The following is a 23,068-nucleotide window of genomic DNA, read 5'->3' as shown; positions in this document are numbered from 1 at the left end:
TTCATCTCCCTCCCTCATCTGATTGCTTTCTTCCTTTCCTTTAAAAGGAAAAAAAAAAAAAAAGTAAAGCAAAACTACCTTTGCAGCTGAATGTGAATGGTGAAAGGAAGTAGAGCTTCAGCCTGAAGTGACTCCCCGGGCCTCAGGGACACCCGGACAGCTGGGAGGACAGCTGAGGGGAGCGGGGTGTCCACTGCGAGGGCCCTCGACACGCCCTGCTGGTGAGTGCATGTCCCCTGGCGTGGGTCAGAGTGACAGAGCGCTGGCACACTTGCGGCCGGGGGTGGGAGGACAGAGACAGAGCCGTCGGGGAGGCGGGGGCCAGGATGGAGGGCATGCGTTCTTGGATGGGAAGCAGCCTAGCAACAATCTCATCTCCCTCAGATATCTCCCCCATCTGAGGGCTCGGTGGGGGAGAAAAAATAGGTAAGCATCTTTAATTTCCTTTGGGTGAAATCTTGCTCTATCTAGCAAAACTGTATTTAATGTCAAGAGGGCTTTTACTGGAGAAAGATTAATCAGAAGAAACTCTTCGGTTTACATAAAACCTGCCTTAAAGATGTCTTAATTTTATGAAATCAGAAGGACTAGGGTCCCAAAGAGTCGGACATGACTGAGGCGACTTAGCACGCACGCACAGAACTCTGGGGCACATCTGAAACCTGTCTTCATGCTTTTGAGAGCATCTTGTAGATGAGATGGTGACTGGTGGGTGTCTAGTTTCCTGGCAGATTGGGAATGTTTGGCAATGGCCCCAAACGCCACGTCCTCTAGAGGATGGCCCCGTGGGCTTCAAGAAGGCCTATGAGGATGTTGAAATAAGTCTTCACCTGATGGCAGTGAATGTAATCTTGGCTTATGCCCTGGGGCCATTTTAGAATGCTTGGCCATGAACTCCAAGAGGTGACCTCTTCTCCAGGGCCACATGTTGCCAAACCAGGAGTGCCAACACCTGGCAGGTGAATAGGTTGGGAGGGGCGTTGAGCGGAGGGTTTTGTTTTAAACTTTGCTTCAGAGTTGCCCTGGGGTATCGATCAGGGCTGTAAATACTTGTGTGTACACCTGAAGCAACCTACAACAGTACACAAGGGCAGGAGAAAACAAAAGGCCAGCCCAGTCCCCCCAGGCTCAGAGCAACATTACTCACAACAGCCCCCAAGTGGCAGCGATCCAAGTGTCCATGGATGAATGGAAGGATAAACAGTGTGGTTTATATGACACAGATGAACCTTGAAGACTTTAAGACAAATGAGACAAGCCAGTCCCAGAAGGATGAATACTGTACTATTTCACTTGCATGATGCAGCTAGGATCCTCAAATTCATAAAGATACAAAGTAGAACTGTGGTTACCAGAGTTGAGGTGGGGGGATGGGGAGTTAGTGTTTAATGGGGACAGAGTTCCCACTTGGGAAGATGAAAATGCTCTGACTATGAAGGGTGAGGATGGTTGCTTAATGCTGCTGAAATGCACTCTTAAAAATCGTTAAAATGGTAAATTTTATGCTATGACTCATTTGCCACAATTTTAAAAAATTATAATTCTGTTAAGGAAAAAAAAAAAAGGTCAGGCCAAAGCCACAAATCTCATGGGTTGAAGTCTTTGCCTCTCTGTGACTTCCTCAAACTCTGACAACTCCCCTGAGGGCTTCTAGATCTAAGCCGAACCAGAAAACTTCTGCAGGGACTCTGTTTAGAACCGTCCCCTCACCATGGTGGGTGACTTCCGGTGGGCGTGTGCGGGAGATTTCTCTGCAGCTGGCCAAGGCAACCTGGGAACGGACTTGGAGGTCAGGGTCCAGTGTTGAAGGCGGGCTGGCCCTGCTCTGTGGCCCCCGAGTGGCCCTGGGCAGCACCCTCTGGCAGGAACTGCCACCCTTGGGAGTCTCCCATCCAGCTGTGAGATCCTGGGTAAGTCAGCCAAACCTCAGTCTTGTCACCTGCAACCTGAGTAACTCTCCCCATGTCACAGCGACTTTGGGATTTCCCAGAGATGACACAGAAGGAGGCACCTTGTAACCAGAAAACACGGTGTGAGCCACTGATTCTCTGCAGTTCTTATTGCTCGTATTTGCTCATTCTTCAGTTTGCCGTGTGTTTTTTTCTTCCCCTAGGGGCTCTTCCAGCCAGACTTTTTGGCCCAGGGCCCCTCCTTCTGGATTGACTGATGCTAAAAAACCAGATCTGACCCGCCTTGTTCCACCTGCGAGGGTCCCCCGTGCCCCTTCCCCCTTCTCCCTTTCTCTCCTGCTGGGTCGTCAGGTCCGGAGCCCACCCTCCGCAGCCTCGACACTGAGCATCGGACAGCATGCCCTGCTGACCCTTGTCAGCGTGCAGGAGACTTGGGAAGGTTTCAAAGTGTTACTAGCTATCTGTGCTGTTTGTGACTTCCAGTCAAGATTGAGGAAGAAAACCAAGATGAAATTGTTCGTACTTTCAGGTCTTAAAAATAGAATGGAAAAAGTAGCTGCCAGCAGCCCTGTGGCTCAAAGACCATCACAGCTGGTGGGGGGGGCTGTTGGGGAAGGTGGGGGGCGGGCTGTGACTTGGGGCGTCGGAGAGCAGCCCCCCACCCCAGTGTTCGCCCTTATTTAGAAATTTTAAAAGGAAATGAAGTTATTTTAGAGTCTCGGGGGGGAAAAAAGCCTCTGAAGTAGGTGAATTCTTTCAGTTAATTTTGTGTGAAAACAGCCCTCCCGGCCCACGCATACCCTGCAAAACTCCGCTCAGAAAAGGAGCTCTGTTGAAGCTTGAGGGTTCTGTGGGGTGCTGCCATGGCAGGGACCCCCCTCCCAATCCCCAGGAGAAAGGTTTTTCACTTCAAGAGTGTTCATGCTTCTGCCTTACCAGAACGCAAAGTGACAAAATAAACTCGGACTCTCCTCGTAACTGTTACGAGGTGACTCAAGAGAAGTCACCTGACCCAGTCATATTTAGACTTTTCCATTTCTGGGGTGATAAGGCATTGCTGCTATCTTGAACCACAGCTCAAAGCAAACCATTATTTGGAGCATCTACTTATGGTCAGTCTCTGCCATTTGCTAGCTGTATAGTCCTCACTCTGTACCACTCTGAACCTCAGTGTCTTCATCTGTGAGCAGGGAATACTTTTTTTAATCCACCCTGTCGACCCACCAGGGATAATGGGAAGTTTCAAGTAAGCCTCTGCAAGAAAGTGAGTGGAAACAATGAAGAAAAACGTGAATATAAAGTTTTATGTTCATGTTGTCTGTACTGTCTTTCTTTCATTTTAGTTCCCTCCCTCTTTTCTTTCTCCCACCCTCTTCTCTCAAGCTTCTTGTCTCTTTCTTCCAAATCCAAATGAGAGCTACAGTGCATGCACAAACAGCAGGGGAGAGGTGGGACGGGAGTAACTGAAGCCATCAGGTCTGGGAGGACTTCTCGGAGGAGGTGACAGTGAGATTAGGTCTGGTGGAGATGGGGCAGGGGTTCCACAGAGGGAAGAGCCCGGGGTGTGGTCTCCAGGTCTGAGACACTAGGGTCTTTTAGGGATAGCACACAGTCCCTGGTGTGAGCTGGCATACCACGTGGGTGAGTGTCGCCTTCCTCTGTGGAGATGGGGTCAAAGCTGGACCCTGGTCCGAGGAAACAATCACCCTGAAAGAAAAGAATGGTACTGGTCAGGGAGAAGGTGAGGCTGGACTAGAGGTATGTGGCCATGGAAACCAGAGAGGAATTCAGTCCTGGGTGTGATCAGTCTTGCTTCTCATGCTGAGGGGCTTTGACATATGCTCTGTACAGGATAGAGGGACATGGACATTTTGGGGGGACACGGAAGTCTTGATCAGCGACCAACTTGACTAGAGTGGTTGTGGGTGGGAGTGTGGTCAGGTGGCCCTCCCAGGATCCCTGGGGAGTTGACGATGTGGCCTGTTTCTGGCTGGGAGAGGCCAGCTCGTCCTCAGTCGTCCAGCTCTGCACAGGCCCCTCTGGCCTTGCCTTTTTCTCCTCCAATGAAGATAAGTCATTCCTCTCTTGAGTTTTAAAAGCACATTTTTCTAATAGAAAGTATTGTGCTTATCATGATGATGTATGACTTGTTGTTTACATTTTTTGTCTGTTTTCCTGAATAGACTGTAGAGAAATCAGACTGTGGATTATTTTGTCTTCATAGAACTTTGTCCCAGCACAGTGCCTGGCGCTTAGGAAGTGATCAGTAAGTGTTAGTTACATGAATGAAAGAATGAATGAATGGATGAATGAGTGAACTTGGATGGTGGTGGTGTGAGTGTAAGGGAGAGCATGATTATGGAAAATGTCAGGGAAGCAGAATTAATGACTCATTCGATGTTGAAGTGTGGGAAAGGGATGAGTCAAAGCTGACCTCATGGTTGCTTCTATGGATCTCCGGGGGATGCCGTTCAGTGAGACGGGAACTCAAGAAAAAATATTCCAGGAGGGAAGATAGTTTCAGCTTTGGGCATTTATTAAAGAAAAAGCTACTAAACTCTTCACATATATGAGGCATTATGCCAGGTGCTGGCTTCCCTGGTGGCTCAGATGGTAAAGAATCCGTCTGCAATGCGGGAGACCTGGGTTCGATCCCTGGGTTGGAAAGATCCCCTGGAGGAGGGCATGGCAACCCACTCCAGGATTCTTGCCTAGAGAATCCCCATGGACAGAGGAGCCTGGCGGGCTGCAGGCCATGGGGTCGCAAAGTGTCAGACATGACTGAGCGACCACAACACACAAGCCCAGTGCTACTGACTCTGAGACAGATGGGTCAGAATGCAGGTCACAGTCTGAGAAGCAGATGCTTGACAACTCAATATGCCGTTACAGAGGTGTGTGCACATGCCTGGGAGCTGAGATGCCCAAGTCACTCATTCTGTCAGCGAGTCAGGGATGACCACTGTGAGCGCGTTTGAGCTGAATATTTTTTTTAAGCCGAATCTTGTTTTTCGCTAAACCCAAAAGATCACTCTGGGTAGACAGGACATCATATGCAGAAGTGCAATGATAAGAATATTCTGGAGTGGAGAGCAGAAAGAGCTTCAGTGTAGCTGGAGAGAAAGGGCCAGAGGGCAATTGTGGGTGAGAAGCGGACGGGTGCCTGCAATGCATCCTGACAGCTCAGTCATCTGCTCAGGAACTTGGTGTCTTTCTTAAGGTCAACACGGGGTAAGAGGGTGTTTCTAAGCAGGGGGTGACATGGTCAAACTGGTTCTGGAAACCCAGTGCTGGCTACAAATGGGAGCTGGGCCAGAAGGGATGGAGGAGGGGCCCCTAGGAGGCTGTGGCCCGCATGGGGGGTGGGATGCAGAAGGTGGGCATGGAGGCTTGGGTGGGGCTGGTGCGCAGGAGGTGGGTGTGAGAGGGGCGACGCTGAAGGAAGGAAAGACATAGGGCCTCTGCCGGGGGCCCTGGATGATATGTCTATAGGCCACCTACACGGAACCGTCTACATGGAAAAATCTGTTGAGAAGCTCTGGATTTAAGAAGAGGGTTTTTGGTTTCAGAATTCCTTTCCACTTTCACAAACTATTAAGGACCACCACCCCCATTTTGTTTATGTGGTTTATATCTATCTGTCGATATGTACTTTATTAGAAACTAAAACTATGAAATTTAAAAATAATCATTTACTTTCAAAATCAAGGTAAACCTATCATGTTAACATAAATGATGTATTTTATGAGAAAGAACTCTATTTTCCAAACCCCCAAAATTTGTAAGAAGACTGGCACTGATTTATATTTTTGCAAATCTCTTTAATATCCAGCTTAATACAAGACAGCTGGCTTCTCATATCTGCTACCATGTTCAAGCTGTTGGCAATATCACAATGATATATAGCTCCTGGGATACTTCATGGTACGCTTGTGAAAGGATGAGTGGAAGAAAAAGCAAATTACAACTTAGCCTTTATTAGGGAAATAGTTTTACCTTATACACTCCCTGGGAGGGTCTTGGGCTCCCTCTGATCCACACTTTGAGAATCACTGAAGCCGACTCAGCAAATGTTCTGAGTTCCCACAGTGCTTTACCAAACAGCACGCAGGGCGTTTATCTCACAGGCTTATAGCTGTGTGTGCCTGGTGCTTAGCAAGAAGTCTGAGCTGGAAGTGCAGTTGTGGGTTCATGGATCTAGGGGGCTGGTGGAGAGCATGAGGGGGAGGGAAGATGGCCTGGGCGGGACCTCGACTTTGAACAAGGGACCAGAAGCTAAGCAAAGAGCTGGAAAGAAGTAGGAGACCCGGGTGAAGTTGTACAACGTAAGGGAGAAGAGAGTTTCAAGAAGGAGGTGGTCCAAAATTTTTGGATTTAAAATCCCAAGTAAGGATGTGGACCACAGAGCCAAAAGCAGCAGAGAGGCTGCCCAAGGCAAGGAGTGGAAAGATGCTGCTGGCTTTGGCAGTTAGGAGGTCACTGGTGACCTTGAGGGCAATTTTGGTATGGTAGTGATCAGTAGGCCAGGTGGGCAGCAACTGACAAGTGCTGGCTGCAGCAGAGGCCTCTCTATTCAGGGGGCAGTTCAGTCACTCAGTCGTGTCTGAATCTTTGCAACCCCATGGACTGCAGCACACTGGGCTCCCCTGTCCATCACCAACTCCCAGGGCTTGCTCAAACTCATGTCGATTGAGTCAGTGATGCCATCCCAACCATCTCATCCTCTGTCGTCCCCTTCTCCTCCTGCCTTCAATCTTTCCCAGCATCAGGGTCTTTTCAAATGAGTCAGTTCTTTGCATCAGGTGGCCAAGGTATTGGAGTTTCAGCTTCAGCGTCAGTCCTTCCAATGAATATTCAGGGCTAATTTCCTTTAGGATTGACTGGTTTGATCTCCTTGCAGTCCAAGGGACTCTCAAGAGTCTTCTCCAATACCACAGCTCAAAACCATCAATTCTTTAGCACTCAGCTTTCTTTGTAGTCCAACTCTCACATTCATACATGACTACTGGAAAAACCATAGCGTTGACTAGATGGACCTTTGTTGGTAAAGTAATGTCTCTGCTTTTTAACATGCTGTCTAGGTTGGTCATAGCTTTTCTACCAAGAGCAAGCATCTTTTAATTTCATGCTGCAGTCACAATCAGCAGTGATTTTGGAGCCCCCCAAAATAAAGTCTGTCACTGTTTTCACTGTTTCCCCATCTACTTGCCATGAAGTGATGGGACTGGATGCCATGGTCTTAGTTTTCTGAATGCTGAGTTTTAAGCCAACTTTTTCACTGTCTTCTTTCACTTTTATCAAGAGGCTCTTTAGTTCTTCTTTGCTTTCTCCCATAAGGGTGGTGTCATCTGCATATCTGAGATTATTGATATTTCTCCCGGCAATCTTGATTCCAGCTTGTGCTTCATCCAGGCCAGCATTTCTCATGATGTACTCTGCATATAAGTTAAATAAGCAGGGTGACAATATACGGCCTTGACGTACTCCTTTCCCGATTTGGAATCAGTCTGTTATTCCATATCCAGCTCTAACTGTTGCTTCTTGACCTGCATATAGATTTCTCAAGGGGCAGGTAAGTTGGTCTGGTATTCCCATCTCTTGAAGAATTTTCCACAAGAATTTTCTATCCAGGAGGCTGGTTGACAAATGTCTGTGACCTGCCAGCCCCAGGCATTGTGAGTTCTACTGAGGTTCTTGCATTAAGGGAGAGGCTCTGCAAGACAAGAGGAGGCCATGCTGGGAACCTAGAAGATAGTATGTTGCAGAGGATTCCAGTAGGAGGCTAGGAAATGAAGATGAAGAACCTGTAATACTGAGAAGAAGACAGGGTGGAACGATAGATGTGTGTGAATGTGTGTTGAGCACCGTTTGTAGGGGAAACATCAAAGACCACCTGAATTTCCATCCATCATTTGGCATATGGATAAACACCATACATTCTTTCATTTGTTCATTCATTTGACAAATATGCATTGAGATTCAGCTGTGCCAGGCACTATTCTAAATATGGTGGATAGGGTGGGCAGCCAAACAGCTAAACTAGAAGGGAAAGATTTCCAAAATGAATCTTCAATAAGAAAAGCGACTTGCTGAACAATAAATCCAGTATGATACTCTTTGTGTAAAAACAACCTCCCGTAAACAGTATGTGCATGTATCTGCTAGACATGCAAGAAAATGCATAGAAAAAGTGCTAGAAGCAGACAGGAGAGGCAAGTAGGGTTTGGGGTTTGTAGGAAGAGTCTTATATCTTTTCTTTTCTTTTTTTTTTTTTTTAAGAACCAAAAGAAATTTATTTACAAAATTTCTTACTTGACTGGTGGTGAGAACCAACAAACCATCAACTAAGACCCCACTAATAGTCTTCAAGTCAGTTCATACAAGAGAACAACCACTGCAGTTTCTGATAATTAGGCCAGAAAGGTGTCCTTCTGCATATCCTTCCACTGAAAAAGGAGATATTAATACATTTGACCATAGGGACCTGTGCAAGTAGCAACATGATACTTGTAGACTCACTTGAATCATACCTTCTAGAGTGCTGTTCCCTGACTACCTCACATAGTTGTTTCACTACTTTTGTTGATTTCTTTGTAGGCTTCTTTCTCTTTTTCTCCTTCTCTGTTGGCTCCTTTTTCTTCTTCTCTGCTGTTGGCTCCTTTGTCTCCTCCATTGCTGGCTTCTTTCTCTTCTTTGTCCTTAATACCAGTATAAACTGCTTTGTTATAACCTTCTCGATTCCGAGCAATTTCAATGGCAAAAAATTGTATCCTGGGTGCAAAGATGGTGTTTTCTTCAGTGTAGCCCTGTGAACAGTTCAGTCACAGCAAAGTACCATAGTTGAAGTCTTCCACAATCCCATCGAACTTCAAGCAGAATGGCTTCCACTTCTCTTTAGCTGATTCTGATTTGAGTTCTTCTGGATCCAGTATATCTATCCTGAGATTCTTAAAATTTTCCCGAAACTCAGAATAGATTTGGTCATCCACTTTGGTGAGTTTCAGGAACTGTGGGTCAACTGATGAAATCAGTTTGTAGTAGATTTCAGCATGCTGCATTGCTCTCATGGCCCAAGCCATCTCGATATCAGGCCGACCACAGAGCAACGTCTCATCAACTCCTCAGTTCCACCGGTCACCTCCATGTTGCAGCCCACAAAGCCTATATCTTTTCATACCTTATACTTCTACATTGTTTCAATTTTTCATAGTCTATAGATTTTCAGGATTATCTCTGTATTTTAAAAGTTTTTTGAAAGATACAGGTCTTTGTGAGTAGAAAAGAGAGACCCAGTCTGTCCAGAGTGTCCCTTTTGACTCAGTCATATTTTTCTTGTAAATATCTGTCAGGCTGCAGCCTCCTGCCCCCAGCTACCTCAAAGGTGCAGGCCAGGAAGTGACGATTGGGTGGAAAGAATCAAATGTGAGTTAAGACCTCGTATTTTAGAGGTTCAACACTATCTGAATTAACTGCTATGGAAAACTGTGTTGATGCACAGAGCTAAATTTCAGTCAAAGCATGTGTTTCTGGGAATAGAATTCACCAGAGGGTGTTTTCCCCCGTTTAACTCGAGGAGTTGTATTAATTTGCTATGGATGTCATAACAAAATACCACAGAGTTGGTTTTTATTTTGGGTATATATGGGCTTCCCTAGTGACTCAGATGGTAAAGAATCTGCCTGCAATGCGGGAGACCCAGGTTCAATCCCTGGGTCAGGAAGATCCCCTGGAGAAGGGCGTGGCAACCCACTCCAGTATTCTTGCCTGGAGAATTGCATGGACAGAGGAGCCTGATGGGCTATAGTCCAGGGTGTTGCAAAGAGACGGACACTACTGAGCGACTACCACTTTTAAGACCTATGTATAATATGTAAACAATCGGCCCTCCATATCCTCGAATTCAACCAATTGTGGATTAAAAATATTAAAAAAAAAAAAAAGAATCCCAGAAGTTTCCTAGGCCCTGGGAGGCCTGGCCCCTCACCTGCCCTGGGCCCTGGAGAAGCCACACTGCCTCCTGTCTCCCTTCCCTGGCCTGGTGGGGCCTGACTGAGGGGCAAGACTGAGCCATGGGGGAGGGGGAATCCCTACCTGCTGCTGCTTCCTCTGTCGTCACTGACCCCCTTCTCCCCTGAACCCCTAATCATACCCAAAGAGTTCCTAAAGCCTGCGACCTGGGCCATACAAGCAAAATTTGACTTTTCCGTGTCCCAGCAACTATTTACATGGCATTACACTGTATTAGGTATTATAAGTAATGTAGAGAGGCTTTAAAGTCCTGGCGGATATGCTTAGGTTATACATAAGTACTAAGCCATTTTATATAAGGAACTTGAGCATCCATTCAGAGTTTGAGATCTTCAGTGGTCCTGGAACCTTTCCCCCAGCTGAGGGATGACTTTGTGTTTGTGGCTCGGTTGTTTCCAGCCCTTTGTGACCCCGTGGACTGTAGCCCACCAGGCTCCTCTGTCCATGGAATTCCCCAGGCAAGAATACGGGATGGGTAGACGATCCCTTCTCCAGGGCATCCTCCAGACCCAGGGATCGAACCTGGGTTCCTGCACTGCAGGCAGATTCCTAACCGCCTGATCCACCGTTTTTAAAATTTAACATTATTGCCATCATCATCATCACCTCCTCGAAGTTCTGGTGGCTGGAAGTCTGAGATCATGGTGTTGGTGGGCTGGTTTCTTCTGAGACCCCCTCCTTAGCTGGCTATTGGCCTTTTCCCGCCACTGTATTTCCTCACTGCCTCCCTCTGTATTCATCTGTGTCCAACTGTCCAGTCACATTCCATTACGGCTGCTCCGCTGACCTCCTTTTAGCATAATCACCTCTTTAAGACATTATCTCCAAATAGTCACATGCTGAGGGGTGGGGTGGGGATAGGGCTTCAACTTGGTGGGACACAGTCCAGCCATAGCAGAGCCTCAGAAGCACTTCTGTGGCCTGGGCACGAGTGTCCCGAGCTCTGGGTGGCCTGCTCAGGCGGGTGACCCTCATGAGGGCCGGCAGTGGGGTGAAGGCCTGGGAGAGCCGGCTAGGAAAGGCAGCGAGATTGCATCTGCGGCTCGCCAGCCACACCGGCAACTGAGACTCCCCAGGGCACAAGGCCCCGATGTGACTTCCTGACAGACGGAGCGGGTGGGGAGCACGCATAATCGGCCTCCAGCGGCCCAGCAAACACCTGATGGATGCCTCTTCTCTCTAGCTCATGCCGGCGGGGCTCTGCCAGGAGGAAGCCGGCGGCAGGACCCTCGCGGGGGCCCCGGCTGGCGCAGCATGGAGCGCTCGAGCAAGATGGAGTTCTTCCAGAAGCTGGGCTACAGCCGGGAGGACGTGGTCAGGGTGCTGGGCAAGCTGGGCGCGGACGCCCTGGTCAATGACGTGCTGCAGGAGCTGATCCAGACGGGCAGCCGGCCCAGCGCACACGAGGGCAGCGCCGCACCCCTGCTCGTGCCCAGGGGCTCCTGCGGGACGCCGGACTCTGCCCAGTGCGGGCTGGGAGCGGACCCCGGAGAGGACAGCGGAGGCCCCGCCAGCTCCTTGAGACCCATAGTGATCGACGGCAGCAACGTGGCCATGAGGTAGCGTCCTTCACCCCTTCTTGGTGGTGGTTTGGTCCAAGGAGCTTTGGAGCCAGTGGGTGGGGCTCGGAACCCCCGGTTCATCCCTCAATAGCCCGTGGCCTTAAGTCAGTCAGTTAACCGCTCTGAGCCTCACTTTTGCCATCTGTAAGGTGGGTCTACAACCTCCCTAGAAGGTAGTCCTAAGAACTGGAGCTGCCGGACATGCCTAGGGCAGTGCTGACACAGAGTAAGTGTTCAACAGAGGGCAGCTATTCTCACGTTAAGGCAGAGGGGGCTCTCGTCCCCCTTTTATCCCAGCAGGGATAAATGGTGAGGAGTCTAGAGCTGGGAGAAGGTGGCTTCTGGTCTGGAGTCTGTCCCTAACCGACCGCATGACCTTGGGAAAGCTGGGTCTCTCAAGTTTCCCCTTCTGTGACATAGGTCAAGAGACAGCTCTTTTGCTTCCCTCAAGGTTATGAGAATCAGATGGAAAATGGACTTGAACCGCCTTGAAAGCCCTCTGCTGGGGGTGGGGCGCAGTGGTGGAGGTGGTGGAGCTCCCTAGCTAGGGTTGGGGGCGGTGTTTGTGGTCCCCCGAGCTGCAGAGGCAGTAGTTACACTGGAGCGTTGGCATCTTTGTGTGATGCGGTGATGAGAGCTCCAGGCCGGGCCTCATCTTTCCTGGAGAGGTTAAGTTCTGCTGAGAGAGGGATTCTACAGCCTCACCCACACCCACCACTGGGCTCGGAGAAGCCTTTGCCCAAACAAGTGCATTACTTTATTGTTTGGCTGAGCTACAGCCCAGCCGAGGGCAGAGCCATGGGAAGCCGGTCATTCAGAGCCGCACATAGATGCACATCCCTTTCCAAAAGCTGAGCCACGGTGGGCGTGGAGAAAACCGGTGTCACCACTGCTGAATATGTCAACAGGGGATTCTTTGGCTGAGGAGCTGAGTGGTTTTCCCTGGGAATTTGGGCTCACTCTGGATTGGGTGCTGCAGGACAGAAGTTTGGAAGGGTTAACTCAAGATGGCCCAGCCTTGGGGGTGGTTCCTTACTTGTGTGTAGGGCAAGATTGTTCAAACATTCTTTCAAGTTTTAGCCACCCAGGTCTCCCTGAGCTTGATTATATCAACAGGCAATAGAGCCCTGCCCTCTCCCTGTGGCCTAGGAGCCGGTCCTCGGGTCTGGAAAGCATTCTCACACATGCTCTGTGTAGGCACCAGGTAGGCGAGCCTCTGAAATCGTGATAATTCAAGATCCCTGGAGGGAGTTAAAGGGATTTTTAAGAATTCAGTAGTTTCTGAGGGTCCTAGGAAGAAAGTCTGCTGGGTTCTGAGAGGTGGCCTGTCCTCTGTCTAGTCTGGATGAGGCATCTCTTCTTCTGGACATCAGTAGGAAGGTATCCGCTTACATTTAAAGTAAGATGGTTGTTGTTCAGTCGCTCAGTCATGTCTGACTCTTTGTGACCCATGGGCTGCAGCTCACCAGGCTGTCTTTCACTGTCTCCTGGGGTCTGCTCGAACTCAAGTCGGTGATGCCATCCAACCACCTCATTAAAGCAAGAACTACAATCCCATAGCCTCCAGAATGAAAACCACAATCACAGAAGATCAACCAAAATGATCACATGGATCACAGCCTTGTGTACACTGAAGCTATGAGCCATGTCATGCAGGGCCATCCAAGTCAGATGGGTCACGGTGGAGAGTTCTGACAAAATGGGGTCTGCTGGAGAAGGGAATGGCAAACTACTCTAGTATTCTTGCCTCAAGAACCCCTTGATAAAGTGAAATGATACTGTTTAAATCAAAGACCTTTTCAGCCTTAAGATTATATAAACTCTCTGATTCCAGCTCAGAAAAGCAGAGTGGCTATAGGGTGAAAAAACTACTTCAGGTACTACAGGAAAGCATTCTCTCTTTGGGGGCCAGACATTTTTTAGGAATGGTTACAATAGGGTGGTGGTGGAGCGTTTTCTATTGATGAAAGTCTCTGTTGCTGCTTGGAATTCAAATTTAAACCACGTCCTCTATTTGCATGTGACCTTGAGGTGTTCCAGGTAAATTCTGGGAACATGGGGGTTTAGTCTCACCCCACCCTCACATCCTACAGCTGTAATTGGTCTAGTTTATTCATGCTCAGTCTGTGTGGGTAACACATAGAAACCATCTCTCAGGCTTATTCTGAAGAATGTGTCAGAACATTAATTCTTTCACACATGCTGTCTTAAAACCACCTCAAATGCCCAGAACACGTGTATCTGTGTGTGTTCTCATTGTGTGTCTGTACATGTATGCACATATACACAAACATCCCTTCCCCTGCCCCCTGCATCCCATCAGTTAGGAAAAAATTTTCACCGCTACCACCTATGCATGGGACTTCATTGGTCCAAAGCCACATCTAGGAGAGAGTGGGTCAGACATTCAGCTCCAGCCCTGTTCCTTCTGCAACAACGCCTCCTGGTCCTCCAGCCAGAGTTCAACAGGATCCCTTGACCTCAGACTTTGCCTGGTTCTCAGTTATGAAGGATAGATCCCAGTGTGGGGTGCACCTTTAGCGGGGCTAGGTGGTTGAAACCCAGTGTGGAATCTAGTTGCTATTTCTTGACCTCAAAACTCAGTTAGCCTGAAAATCCTCCTTCGCTGAGGTTTTGTAGTATTGCAGGCGTTGCCATTCTCTGCTTTTGAAGATGCTTCTGCTTCATGTGCTGTCTGGTCCTGGAAGGAGGGGGAGGAGCTTAAAAGAGGTTGGGATGCGTGTTCCGTTCTGTTCTGAGCAGGCGGGAGGCGTGTCTTCTGTTGGCAGTAGCATCCTCCAGGGTGCCTGTTGCCGACTTGCTGGCTGGGGTCTGTCCTCTGAAGTCTGCCTTGGCTCACGAATAGCCTCATTTTTTCTTTTCTTTAAACATTAGCTCAGGGCTACTTTATTTTTAAAGTTTAACTTCACTTTTCAAAAAATTTCTAATTTATGTATTTTTGACTGCACTAGGTCTTCGTTGCTATGCAGGCTTTTCTCTGGTTGCAGCGAGAGGGTTTTACTTTTAGTCGCAGCGCGAGGACTCTCACTGTGGTGGCTTGTCGTGTTGGGGAGCAAGGGCTCTAGGGCTCGTGGGCTCAGTAGTTGCGATTTCCAGGCTCTAGAGCACAGGCTCAATGGTCGTGGCACACAGGCTTAGCTGCTCCGTGGCATGTGGCATCTTCCTGGACCAGGGTCAAACTCGTGATTTCTGCATTGGCAGGCAGATTCTTTACCACTGAGCTATCAGGAAAGCCCCAGCCTCACTTTTCAGTCACAGTTGTTTTTTTTCTTCTCATTTTCTTTTGGAAGTTGTGTTTCCTTAAAGATCAAAATCTATATTAGTTTCTATTGCCGCTATAATAAATTACCACACAAATGTAGTGACTTAAACAACACTAGTGTATTGTCTTGTAGTTCTGGAGGTCTGAAGTCTGGCCTGAGCCTCCCTGGGCTGAAATCAAGGTGTTGGCGGAGCTGTGTTTCCTTCTGGGAGCTCTAGGGGATGGTGTGTTTTCTTGCCTGTTTTGGTTTCTGGAAGCCATCTGCATTCCTTGGCATGCAGCCCCTTCCATCTTCCAAAGCAGCAATGGCTTGAAATGATGTACACAATGTGGAATCAGTATACATATCTGTGGTTTCCTTGGGGGAAGATCCGCAGCTTCCAGTAGATACTTAGAGGGTCTGTGACCCCCAAAACGTAAAGAACCACCAATGAAGAATGAGCAGTTGTAGGTAGTGTCATGCTTTATGGGAGGTGCTAAGCCTCTCCATTAGCTCAGAGAACGTGAGAAGGGGGTCATCTGTCCTTGCCTCTGGACATTTACGTTGAGAGAAGAAGCACAGGAAAGACCTAGATGGACTTGGCCAAGGTCAACATTGACTTCATCAGACCCTGGCTCCATCCTGGTGCTCTGACCTTGCCACCACTGTAGAAGTTTCCATGGGTCCCTCTCCCCAGGTCTTCAGAATGTGTAGCCCAAGGCTATCTGTCGTGGCTGAACCCAGCCTGGGGTGGCTGCTCTCTGAAGAGTGGCAGCGAGGGTCACTGACCAAATGCTTTTTAAAAGAAGTGGGAACGTATTTGTTCTGAGCACACAATTCTGTTCAAGTCATTTCAATAGGACCATACCACCCAATTCCAAGAGTCTTCCATCTCCCCACTGTAACAACAAAAGGAGTCTGTTTGGCTCTTAAAAGTGGGAACATTCATTTCATTTATCATTTCCTAAGTGGTAGATCAACTTCAGTGAGAATTCTATCCATAAGTTGCGGGGGTGCAGGCATAAGATGGCGACCTGGGAAGCCAGACCTTATGCTTGCCCCTAGTTTTGCTTTGTTTGGGTTTCCTGGTGGCTCAGATGGTAAAGAATCTGCCTGCAAAGTGGGAGACCTGGGTTCGATCTCTGGGTTGGGAAGATCCCCTGGAGGAGGGCATGGTAACCCACTCCAGGATTCTTGCCAGGAGAATCTCATGGAGAGAGGTGCCTGGCAGTCTACAGTCCATGGAGTTGCAAAGAGTTGGACACGACTGAGCAACTAAGCGGATTTACCAAATCCCTTGTATTTCGCGTAGGAAACCAGGGAGGTCAGAAGCAGGCAGAAGAACATGGGGCTTAGAGTCTGAAGACCTGAGTTCTGGCCTCTAACCTGTGTGTAAGTGTGTGTGTGCTCAGTCGTGTCCGACTCGTTGCAACCCCACGGACTGTAGCCCCCCTAGTTCCTCTGTCCATGGAATTTTCCAGGCAAGAATATGGAAATGCATTGCCACTTCCTACTCCAGGGGATTTTCATGACCCACTGATCAAACCTGTGTCTTCTGCATCGCCTATATTAGCAGACAGATTCTTTACCTCTAGCACCACCTGGGAAGACCTCTAGCCTAGGACTGCCCAATAGAGATCCCTGTGAAAATGGGATGTTCTGTGCCTGCACTGTGCATTGTGGTGGCCACTTGCAGCACGGGGTGACCTCACGCTGGAAATGTGGCTGGTGTGGCAGAGGAGCTGCACTTCCAATTTTATCTCTTTTGAATTCACTTAAAGGATGAATAGCCACATGTGGTGAGTGGTATGGTACATAACGGCTGGTATAGCTCCAGTTTCTCATCTTACCCACTGTGTGACCTCCTCGTGAGTCATCTGACATTTCTGAGCCCTGTTTATTACAATGAAGTGGCTGCGCTGAGTAATAATGGTCTCAAGTAGCTTTTCATTTCTGACATTCTAGGATTCAGGTGATTATTTTATGCGTGCATGAAAGAAATAAAGGCTTTTTCTTATAAAGGAAGTTCTCTTTTTCAGCAGAGGTTCAGAGAGAGTAAGTAACATGTCCAAGGTCACAGAGAAGTAAGTGCCAGGCTCAGGATTCAGTGGTCTTTCCATTTCCTCCAGCATCGGCTATATTTGGGCCGCAAATTCTGTACTATCTTTGGTCTTAGGGCGGGCTACCCTGGGACCAGAGCCTGCCCGTGTTCCACTGAGCTCTCCCCAGGCGTGATGAGGCCCACAGCGCCCAGGCAGGAGGTGCTGTGTCTCACTCCTTCCCCAGGGGCCAGCACGCCCCTCCTGGGGCTCCTAGCCTGTTGGAAGCCCACAGAAGGTCACAGGTGCATCTCATGGTGGCTCTGCCTGACCAGAAGCACAGAGACTGGTTTCCAGGCACAATCTCTACACCTTCAGGGGGGTGTACCTGGGTGTGTGCACATGTGTGTACGTACAGGAGACAGGGAGATGTGAGCTGAGCCCTGGAGTTGCTGTACGCTTGGCCTTTGGGAAAAGGCCCAGCAGGTTTTAAAAAGATGCCATTAAAAAAAAGTGACCATTGAAAGCCTGTGACCAGCTGCACCATGGTGTTCAGGAAGAGCATTAATTCTTACTGCCAACTCTTGTCAGCATTTTTCTTTTCTGGCAAACTCACAAATACCCACACATGTGCTCACAAGTACAAGTGGTGAACGCTCTGTAGGCAAATGTAGAAAGGAGCCATCTGAGGGCCGTCAGCTTGGGGAAAAACCACCCGGTATTTCCCATCCTTTTACTGGCCTTGACAAGGGTTTCATCTGAATGTGTCCTTGCCTTGGGTTGTACAGGATTTTTTCGTTTAACTTGTTGTTGTTGACCTTTTTAAACTCTTAAAAACCTTAACAGGCTCTGGCATATGGTGGAGAAACGAATCTTCAGTGATGATAGGGCTCAGATCAGCAATGGAGATTTTCACCAAGGGCTACCGCTGGGGTGGTGGGGGGCACACTCCTGGGCAGGGGATCCGACCTGGTTTTCAGCCTCTGAGTAGACTCTGACCAGGTTGACCTTGGGTTCCTAAGTCTGCACCCATTTCTCCTATTATGAGATAAGGGAGCACCCTCTCTCAGAAGTCACCCCCCCAGATCTGAGCTGGGGAGAGATTTCCTGGTGAAATGGCTATAATCTCCAGCTTCAGAGTGTTTGCAATTTAACCCCAAATAAGAAACACGATTCAGTCACTGTTACGCCTTTATATCTCACACCGCAAAGGACTCACTGCTTAACTTTTCCTTTCATCCCACCCCAAAACCACCGCCTCACTCTTCACAGGACTGTCTTGTGAGCTGCTAATTTCTGCAGAGATTTTTTGGGCAACAGTTAATGATACAGAAGTGTTCAGTTGGATTGTCAGTTACTGTAGATGGCTACACGCTAATGGGCGGGTGCCCCCAGCACATTTGTCACACAGGCAGAATTTGCCCTGGGCACCAGCCCACTTCCCTCACCACCTCCCTTTATTCAAAACCTACCACTCCTCTCACCTTTCCCAGGGCCCACTGCTCAGCTTGCTGCCTGATGAACTGGTTCTCGCTGAATGTTAATAAGCGCCAGGGTCCCGCCCTCAGCTTGAGCATTTTACCAGCTGGTAATTTTTGTGCTGAAGGAGCTGCTGTCTGGACCCCAGGGGTGGAGACTGGAGAGGGGCAGGAATAAAGGGGAAAAAAATGGAGACGGGGTCGGGGGAAGAGTTTGCAGCCCAACAGATCAGGCTGTGAGGTCAGCTGCAAGATCAGTGAGCTGGGCACACGGCTTTGCTTTAGTTTCCTCAAGGGTGAAATGGGGCCACCATCACGTCCTCAAGGGTTCCTTGCAGTGGTTGAATCAGGTGCATGTGCAAAGTGGCCAGGTACGCAGACTCTGTTAGAAATGAGCTCTGAGAGGCGGGGGCAGGTCCGTTCGTTCGCTGCTCCCCAGGCCCCCAAGCACAGTGCCCCATTGATGGAAATGCTTGCTCACACCTGGATGCTGAGTGAGTGGAGGAGACACACAGGGGGAGGGTGCCTCTGGCTTACGTCCCTCCCTCTGAATGCAGGGCCTGGGCTCCCAGGGTGACCACTGAGCTTTATTACCAGAGCTCTGCCGGCTCCCATGTGGCGAGCAGGTCTTCCCTGCTGTGGCATCAATCCTTCCATTGCCCAGGGTGTTCTGTGGCCAGATCTAGGGCAGCCATGATGGGGTTGGTTTAGGAAAAAAAAAACCCACATAGTAAGGACTGAACAATAGATAATCTTCACATTTCAAGAGACCAGAAGGCTCTTGAATTTGGGGTAGGGTCTGTGCAAGAACGGGAATGAATGAATGAATCCTGAATGAAAATCCTCCATTCCAGAGAGGGCCAGTGCCTGACCTCCCTGAGCCTGGAATTCCAGCTGGAAGAGAAGGCGCTTCTTAGGGAGAAGGGGAAGGTCCTGGCTGCACTGATGGACAGACAAGTACCTCCTCCATCCTTGCCTTGGCCTAGCTGGCCTAAGTGGTACTTAACCTGATCTTCAGAGATTCTTAGTTGGAGTCTTGTGTCCGAGAAGCTGTGGGGCCAGTTTTTGCTGCGTGAAGCTGTTGTGGCTCCATTCCTTAGCTCTTCTCTTCCTGAATTCCTGAACTTCCAACCCCCTCCTGCCTCCAGCCGGGGCCACTGCAGGCTGAGGTCCTGTCCAGAGTCACTGAACTGGTCACACCTCTCATCTTTGTCCCCTCACAGGCACTGGGTTCATTTTGCCCCCATCCCTGCCCCAAATCACACACCCATCGAAGGCATCAGGGATGGAAAGCTGGCATTTGAACAGTTGAACAGATACGTAGACGTAGTCACAGAAAAGACAACAACCAAGGAAAAACTGCAGGGACTTCTCTGGCGGTCGGGTGGTTAAGGCTCCACGCTCCCAAATGCACAGTTTCCATCCTTGGTCGGGGAACTAAGATCCCCCACCGCACATGGCATGCCATAGAAACAAATTTTAAAGAATTGTGAAAAAAAAAAAAAGAATTGTGCAACGATTTGTCTTCCTGAGAAATGACTGAGGGTAGACATCGCTGCAGGGCTTCCCCAGTGACTCTGGTAAAGAACCTGCCTGCAGTGAAGAAGACGCAAGAGACATGGGTTCGATCCCTGGGTTGGGAAGATCCCCTGGAGGAGGGCATGGCAACCCACTCCAGTATTCATGCCTGGAGAATCCCATGGACAGAGGAATCTGACGGACTACAGTCTGTGGGGTTGCAAAGAGTCAGACGTGACTGAAGCGACCAAGCACGCATGCGCAGACTTTGCTGTAGCCAAGAGATACCTGTGCTGGGGGGCAAGGTGGGAGTGTGGGTGTCATCAAATGTTCACATCACTGCTGCAGCTGCTTAGAACATAGACTTTATTTCCTGCGATACCTGAAATCTCTTCACCACCTTTTAGGAACCAGGAGGGAGCAAGCTTCACACTTGCCCATGTGTGGTGGCTCAGCCTCTTCTGTCCTCTGGACGACTCCAGCTTTGTGCTTCCTCTCCCTTCTCCCGCTCCTCTCCCAAATGGCAGCTGGAAGCTTCTGAGACCTGGTGCTGGCTGGGAGAAAGGTCTGGGACCCTCACTGGACCCTGCTGCAGAGTGACTGGGCTGGCCAGGCTTCTGGAACGGTCAACAGAGGGACGTGGGTCCTGTTTGGCCTTTGGGGGAGCCATGCTGGCTTTACGACTGTCCCCCTGTGCGGTGCTAATCCACTTCAGTCGTGTCCGACTCTTTGCGACCCCGTGGACTGCAGCCCGCCAGGCTCCTCTGTCCATGGGCATCTCCAGGCAAGAATGCTGGAGTGTATTGCCATGGCCCCCTCCAGGGGATCTTCCCAACCTGGGAATCAAACCAGTGACTCTATGTCTCCTGCATTGGCAGGTGGGTTTTGTTTTTTTTTTTTTTACTGCTAGTGCCTCCCGGGATCCCCCCTGTTCGTCCACTCCCAGGCCACACACCATCCTCCAGGGGAAGCAGGGAATCCAGGGGTGTTGCCTCAGGCTCACCTAGATGCCACTTTTCTTCACGACGGCCCTGCAGTCCTGGGGGATGCTGCATCCGCTGAAACCAGGATTTCTCTGAGAGGCTTGTGACTTGCGCAGGTTGTGCCAAGAGACAAGCCTTCAGCCTCTTGTTCACACCTGTCCCAGTGTTTCCAACCTCTTCAGCCCCTCATGGCTCAGTGGGTGGGGTAGGCCTGGGGGTTGTGAGGTAAGGACCCTGTGAATGGCCTCCACATTCTTCCTCCATCTCCTTTCTTTTTTCAATTTCTGCTGGGGCGGAAGGGGCTAGCTTTCCACTTCCTCTTCCTTTTTTTCCACGGATGGCCCCATTGATATTTTTCTGCTTACTGTTTGCAGAAGCCTTACAGTCTAGCCTCAACGGCCAAAGGGCTATTGCCCTAAGCTGGAAGACCCTATGGACCTAGGGGTTGAGGCCTGGTCCCTGATACGTCCCTGGGGTGTAGAGTCCTCTTGAATCTCCACAAAGCCTGGCTTCCAACACTAGTGATGAGCATTTCCAGACTCCCCTTTTCTCTTGACAAACCCTGACCCCTCCTAACCCTCTCTGAGGAAACAGCAGAAGGAGCCACACACCAGCAAAAGCACAGATATGAGGATTTATGTGCTGGCCTTGCTTGGATGTGGAGAGGATGCGAGAGTCGTGGGGACCCTGACTCTCTGAGCACCCAGCCGCGCCCCCTCCCACCTCCCCACCTCCCCACCTTCCCTTCACTCACTCCACACGCTCCAGCGACACTGTCCTCTTTTTGGTCCCTGGACGCGCAAACCTTTCCTACATCAGGGTCCTTCCAGCCAACCCTTCTGGACTGCTTCTCCTCCAGCTGCATACAAGACCTGCTTCTTCTCAGTCATTCATTCCTTCGACATGTTCTTACTGAACCCTTATCAATGATCAGGCACCGCTGTGTTAGGTGCTGGGAATTGATGGGCAGCAACAGGAACCTATGATCTGGAAATGCATGCATGCATGCTAAATTGCTTCAGTTGTGTCTGACTCTGTGACCCTATTGGACTGTAGGGTTCCATGGAATTCCTCTGTCCATGGGATTCTCCAGCCAAAGATACTGGAGTGGGTTGCCACGCCCTCCTCCAGGGGACCTTCCCGACTCAGGGATGAAACCAGAGTCTCTTATGTCTCTTGCCTTGGCAAGTGGGTTCTTTACCACTAGTGCCACCTGGGAAGCCCATGATCTAGAAAGGGAGGGGGTGCGATTCATCCCGTGGGTGGTAAGTAAGTGCAGGAAGGACCAGGACGTGACCTTGCTGTGAAGACTCGTAACAGGGGAATCTGCTGGAGCTGCTTTTCCTAAGGAAGTGGCAATGAAGCTGAGATCTAAAGGAGAAGGAGGAATAGACTGGGTTAAGAGGGGAGAAAATAGTTGGTACCAGGGCCTTGTGGTGGGAGTGGAGGGAAGTGCATCGCGGGATGAAGGGCTGAGGGATTGCGATGGGGTAGAAGTTGTGAGCAGAGGGTGGCTGATCTAGTCTTAAGCTGGTCTGTGGCCCATCCATGGCTGAGTTCCATTGAGCGTGCATTCTCAGTATCTCAAATCCATGCGCTTGTCTCCCTCTCCAGCAAAACACTGCTGACCTCTACTGACTGAGTCTGAGGGATGTTTTAAGGGATGCTCTGGCTTCTCAGAGCAGTCTTTGACTGCTTCTTTCTCAAGGCTCCCACAGTGCAGTCTCTTTAGTTTTACCACCCTTCCTTTCTTTTCTTTAATTTTTCTTTTTTAAATTTTTAATTTATCCAGACCAGGGACTGAACCTGGGTCCCCTGCATTGGAAGCGTGGAGTCTTAACCACTGAACTTTTCTGAATGATGCCTCTTGTCTCTTGTGTGATTGTCCTCCTCTGCTTGCAACCAGCTGCTGAGCTCCGGAGCTCCTCCACGCCCAGTTCCCCGGCCACTCACTCCCTGTCCAGGCGATCAGGCAATTCTCTCCACGTGGTGGCTCCAACCAGTACTTAAACAGATGACTCACACGTTTTATCACTCAGACCTCTCTTCTGAACCCTGGCTGTTTATTTAATATTTCCACTTAGAGGTCACCAAGGCTCTTCCCATCTCAACATGTGTCCAAAACCAAACTCAGGATCTTTTTCTCTAAATCCTGTCTTCCTCCAGACCAGGGTCTGTCTCAGGGCCCTCCATCCCCTTATATAAGCTAGAGATCTAAAAGCTCCTCAGTGTCTTTTTTGCTAGCATCCCTGTATCCAACTGATCACTGCATCTGGAGATATTACCT

The 23,068-nt window shown here is 49.5% G+C and overlaps 1 protein-coding gene and 1 pseudogene across 4 annotated transcripts in view; one reads left to right on the top strand and one right to left on the bottom strand.

Annotated features, from left to right (window-relative positions):
- The window catches only part of ZC3H12D (zinc finger CCCH-type containing 12D), a 36,034-nt gene continuing 12,966 nt past the window's right edge, over window positions 1-23,068 (top strand). Inside the window, exons 1-2 of one of the 4 annotated variants that reach the window (XM_043457365.1) lie at window positions 1-221; window positions 11,122-11,497. In XM_043457365.1, the coding sequence (XP_043313300.1) occupies window positions 11,193-11,497 (305 nt within the window). In that variant the 5' untranslated portion in view covers window positions 1-221; window positions 11,122-11,192. Of the gene's footprint in view, window positions 222-292; window positions 427-1,685; window positions 1,911-2,996; window positions 3,023-11,121; window positions 11,498-23,068 lie in introns of those variants that run through there. The other 3 variants (XM_043457367.1, XM_043457366.1, XM_043457368.1) reach the window with 3 other exon arrangements.
- On the bottom strand, window positions 8,179-9,053 carry LOC122434166 (annotated as a pseudogene).

This window comes from Cervus canadensis, chromosome 33 (assembly GCF_019320065.1).
Source record: "Cervus canadensis isolate Bull #8, Minnesota chromosome 33, ASM1932006v1, whole genome shotgun sequence".
Taxonomy (NCBI): Eukaryota; Metazoa; Chordata; class Mammalia; order Artiodactyla; family Cervidae; genus Cervus; species Cervus canadensis.
Note: the sequence above shows the minus strand (reverse complement) of the source record. Positions and strands in the feature narration are given on the sequence as shown.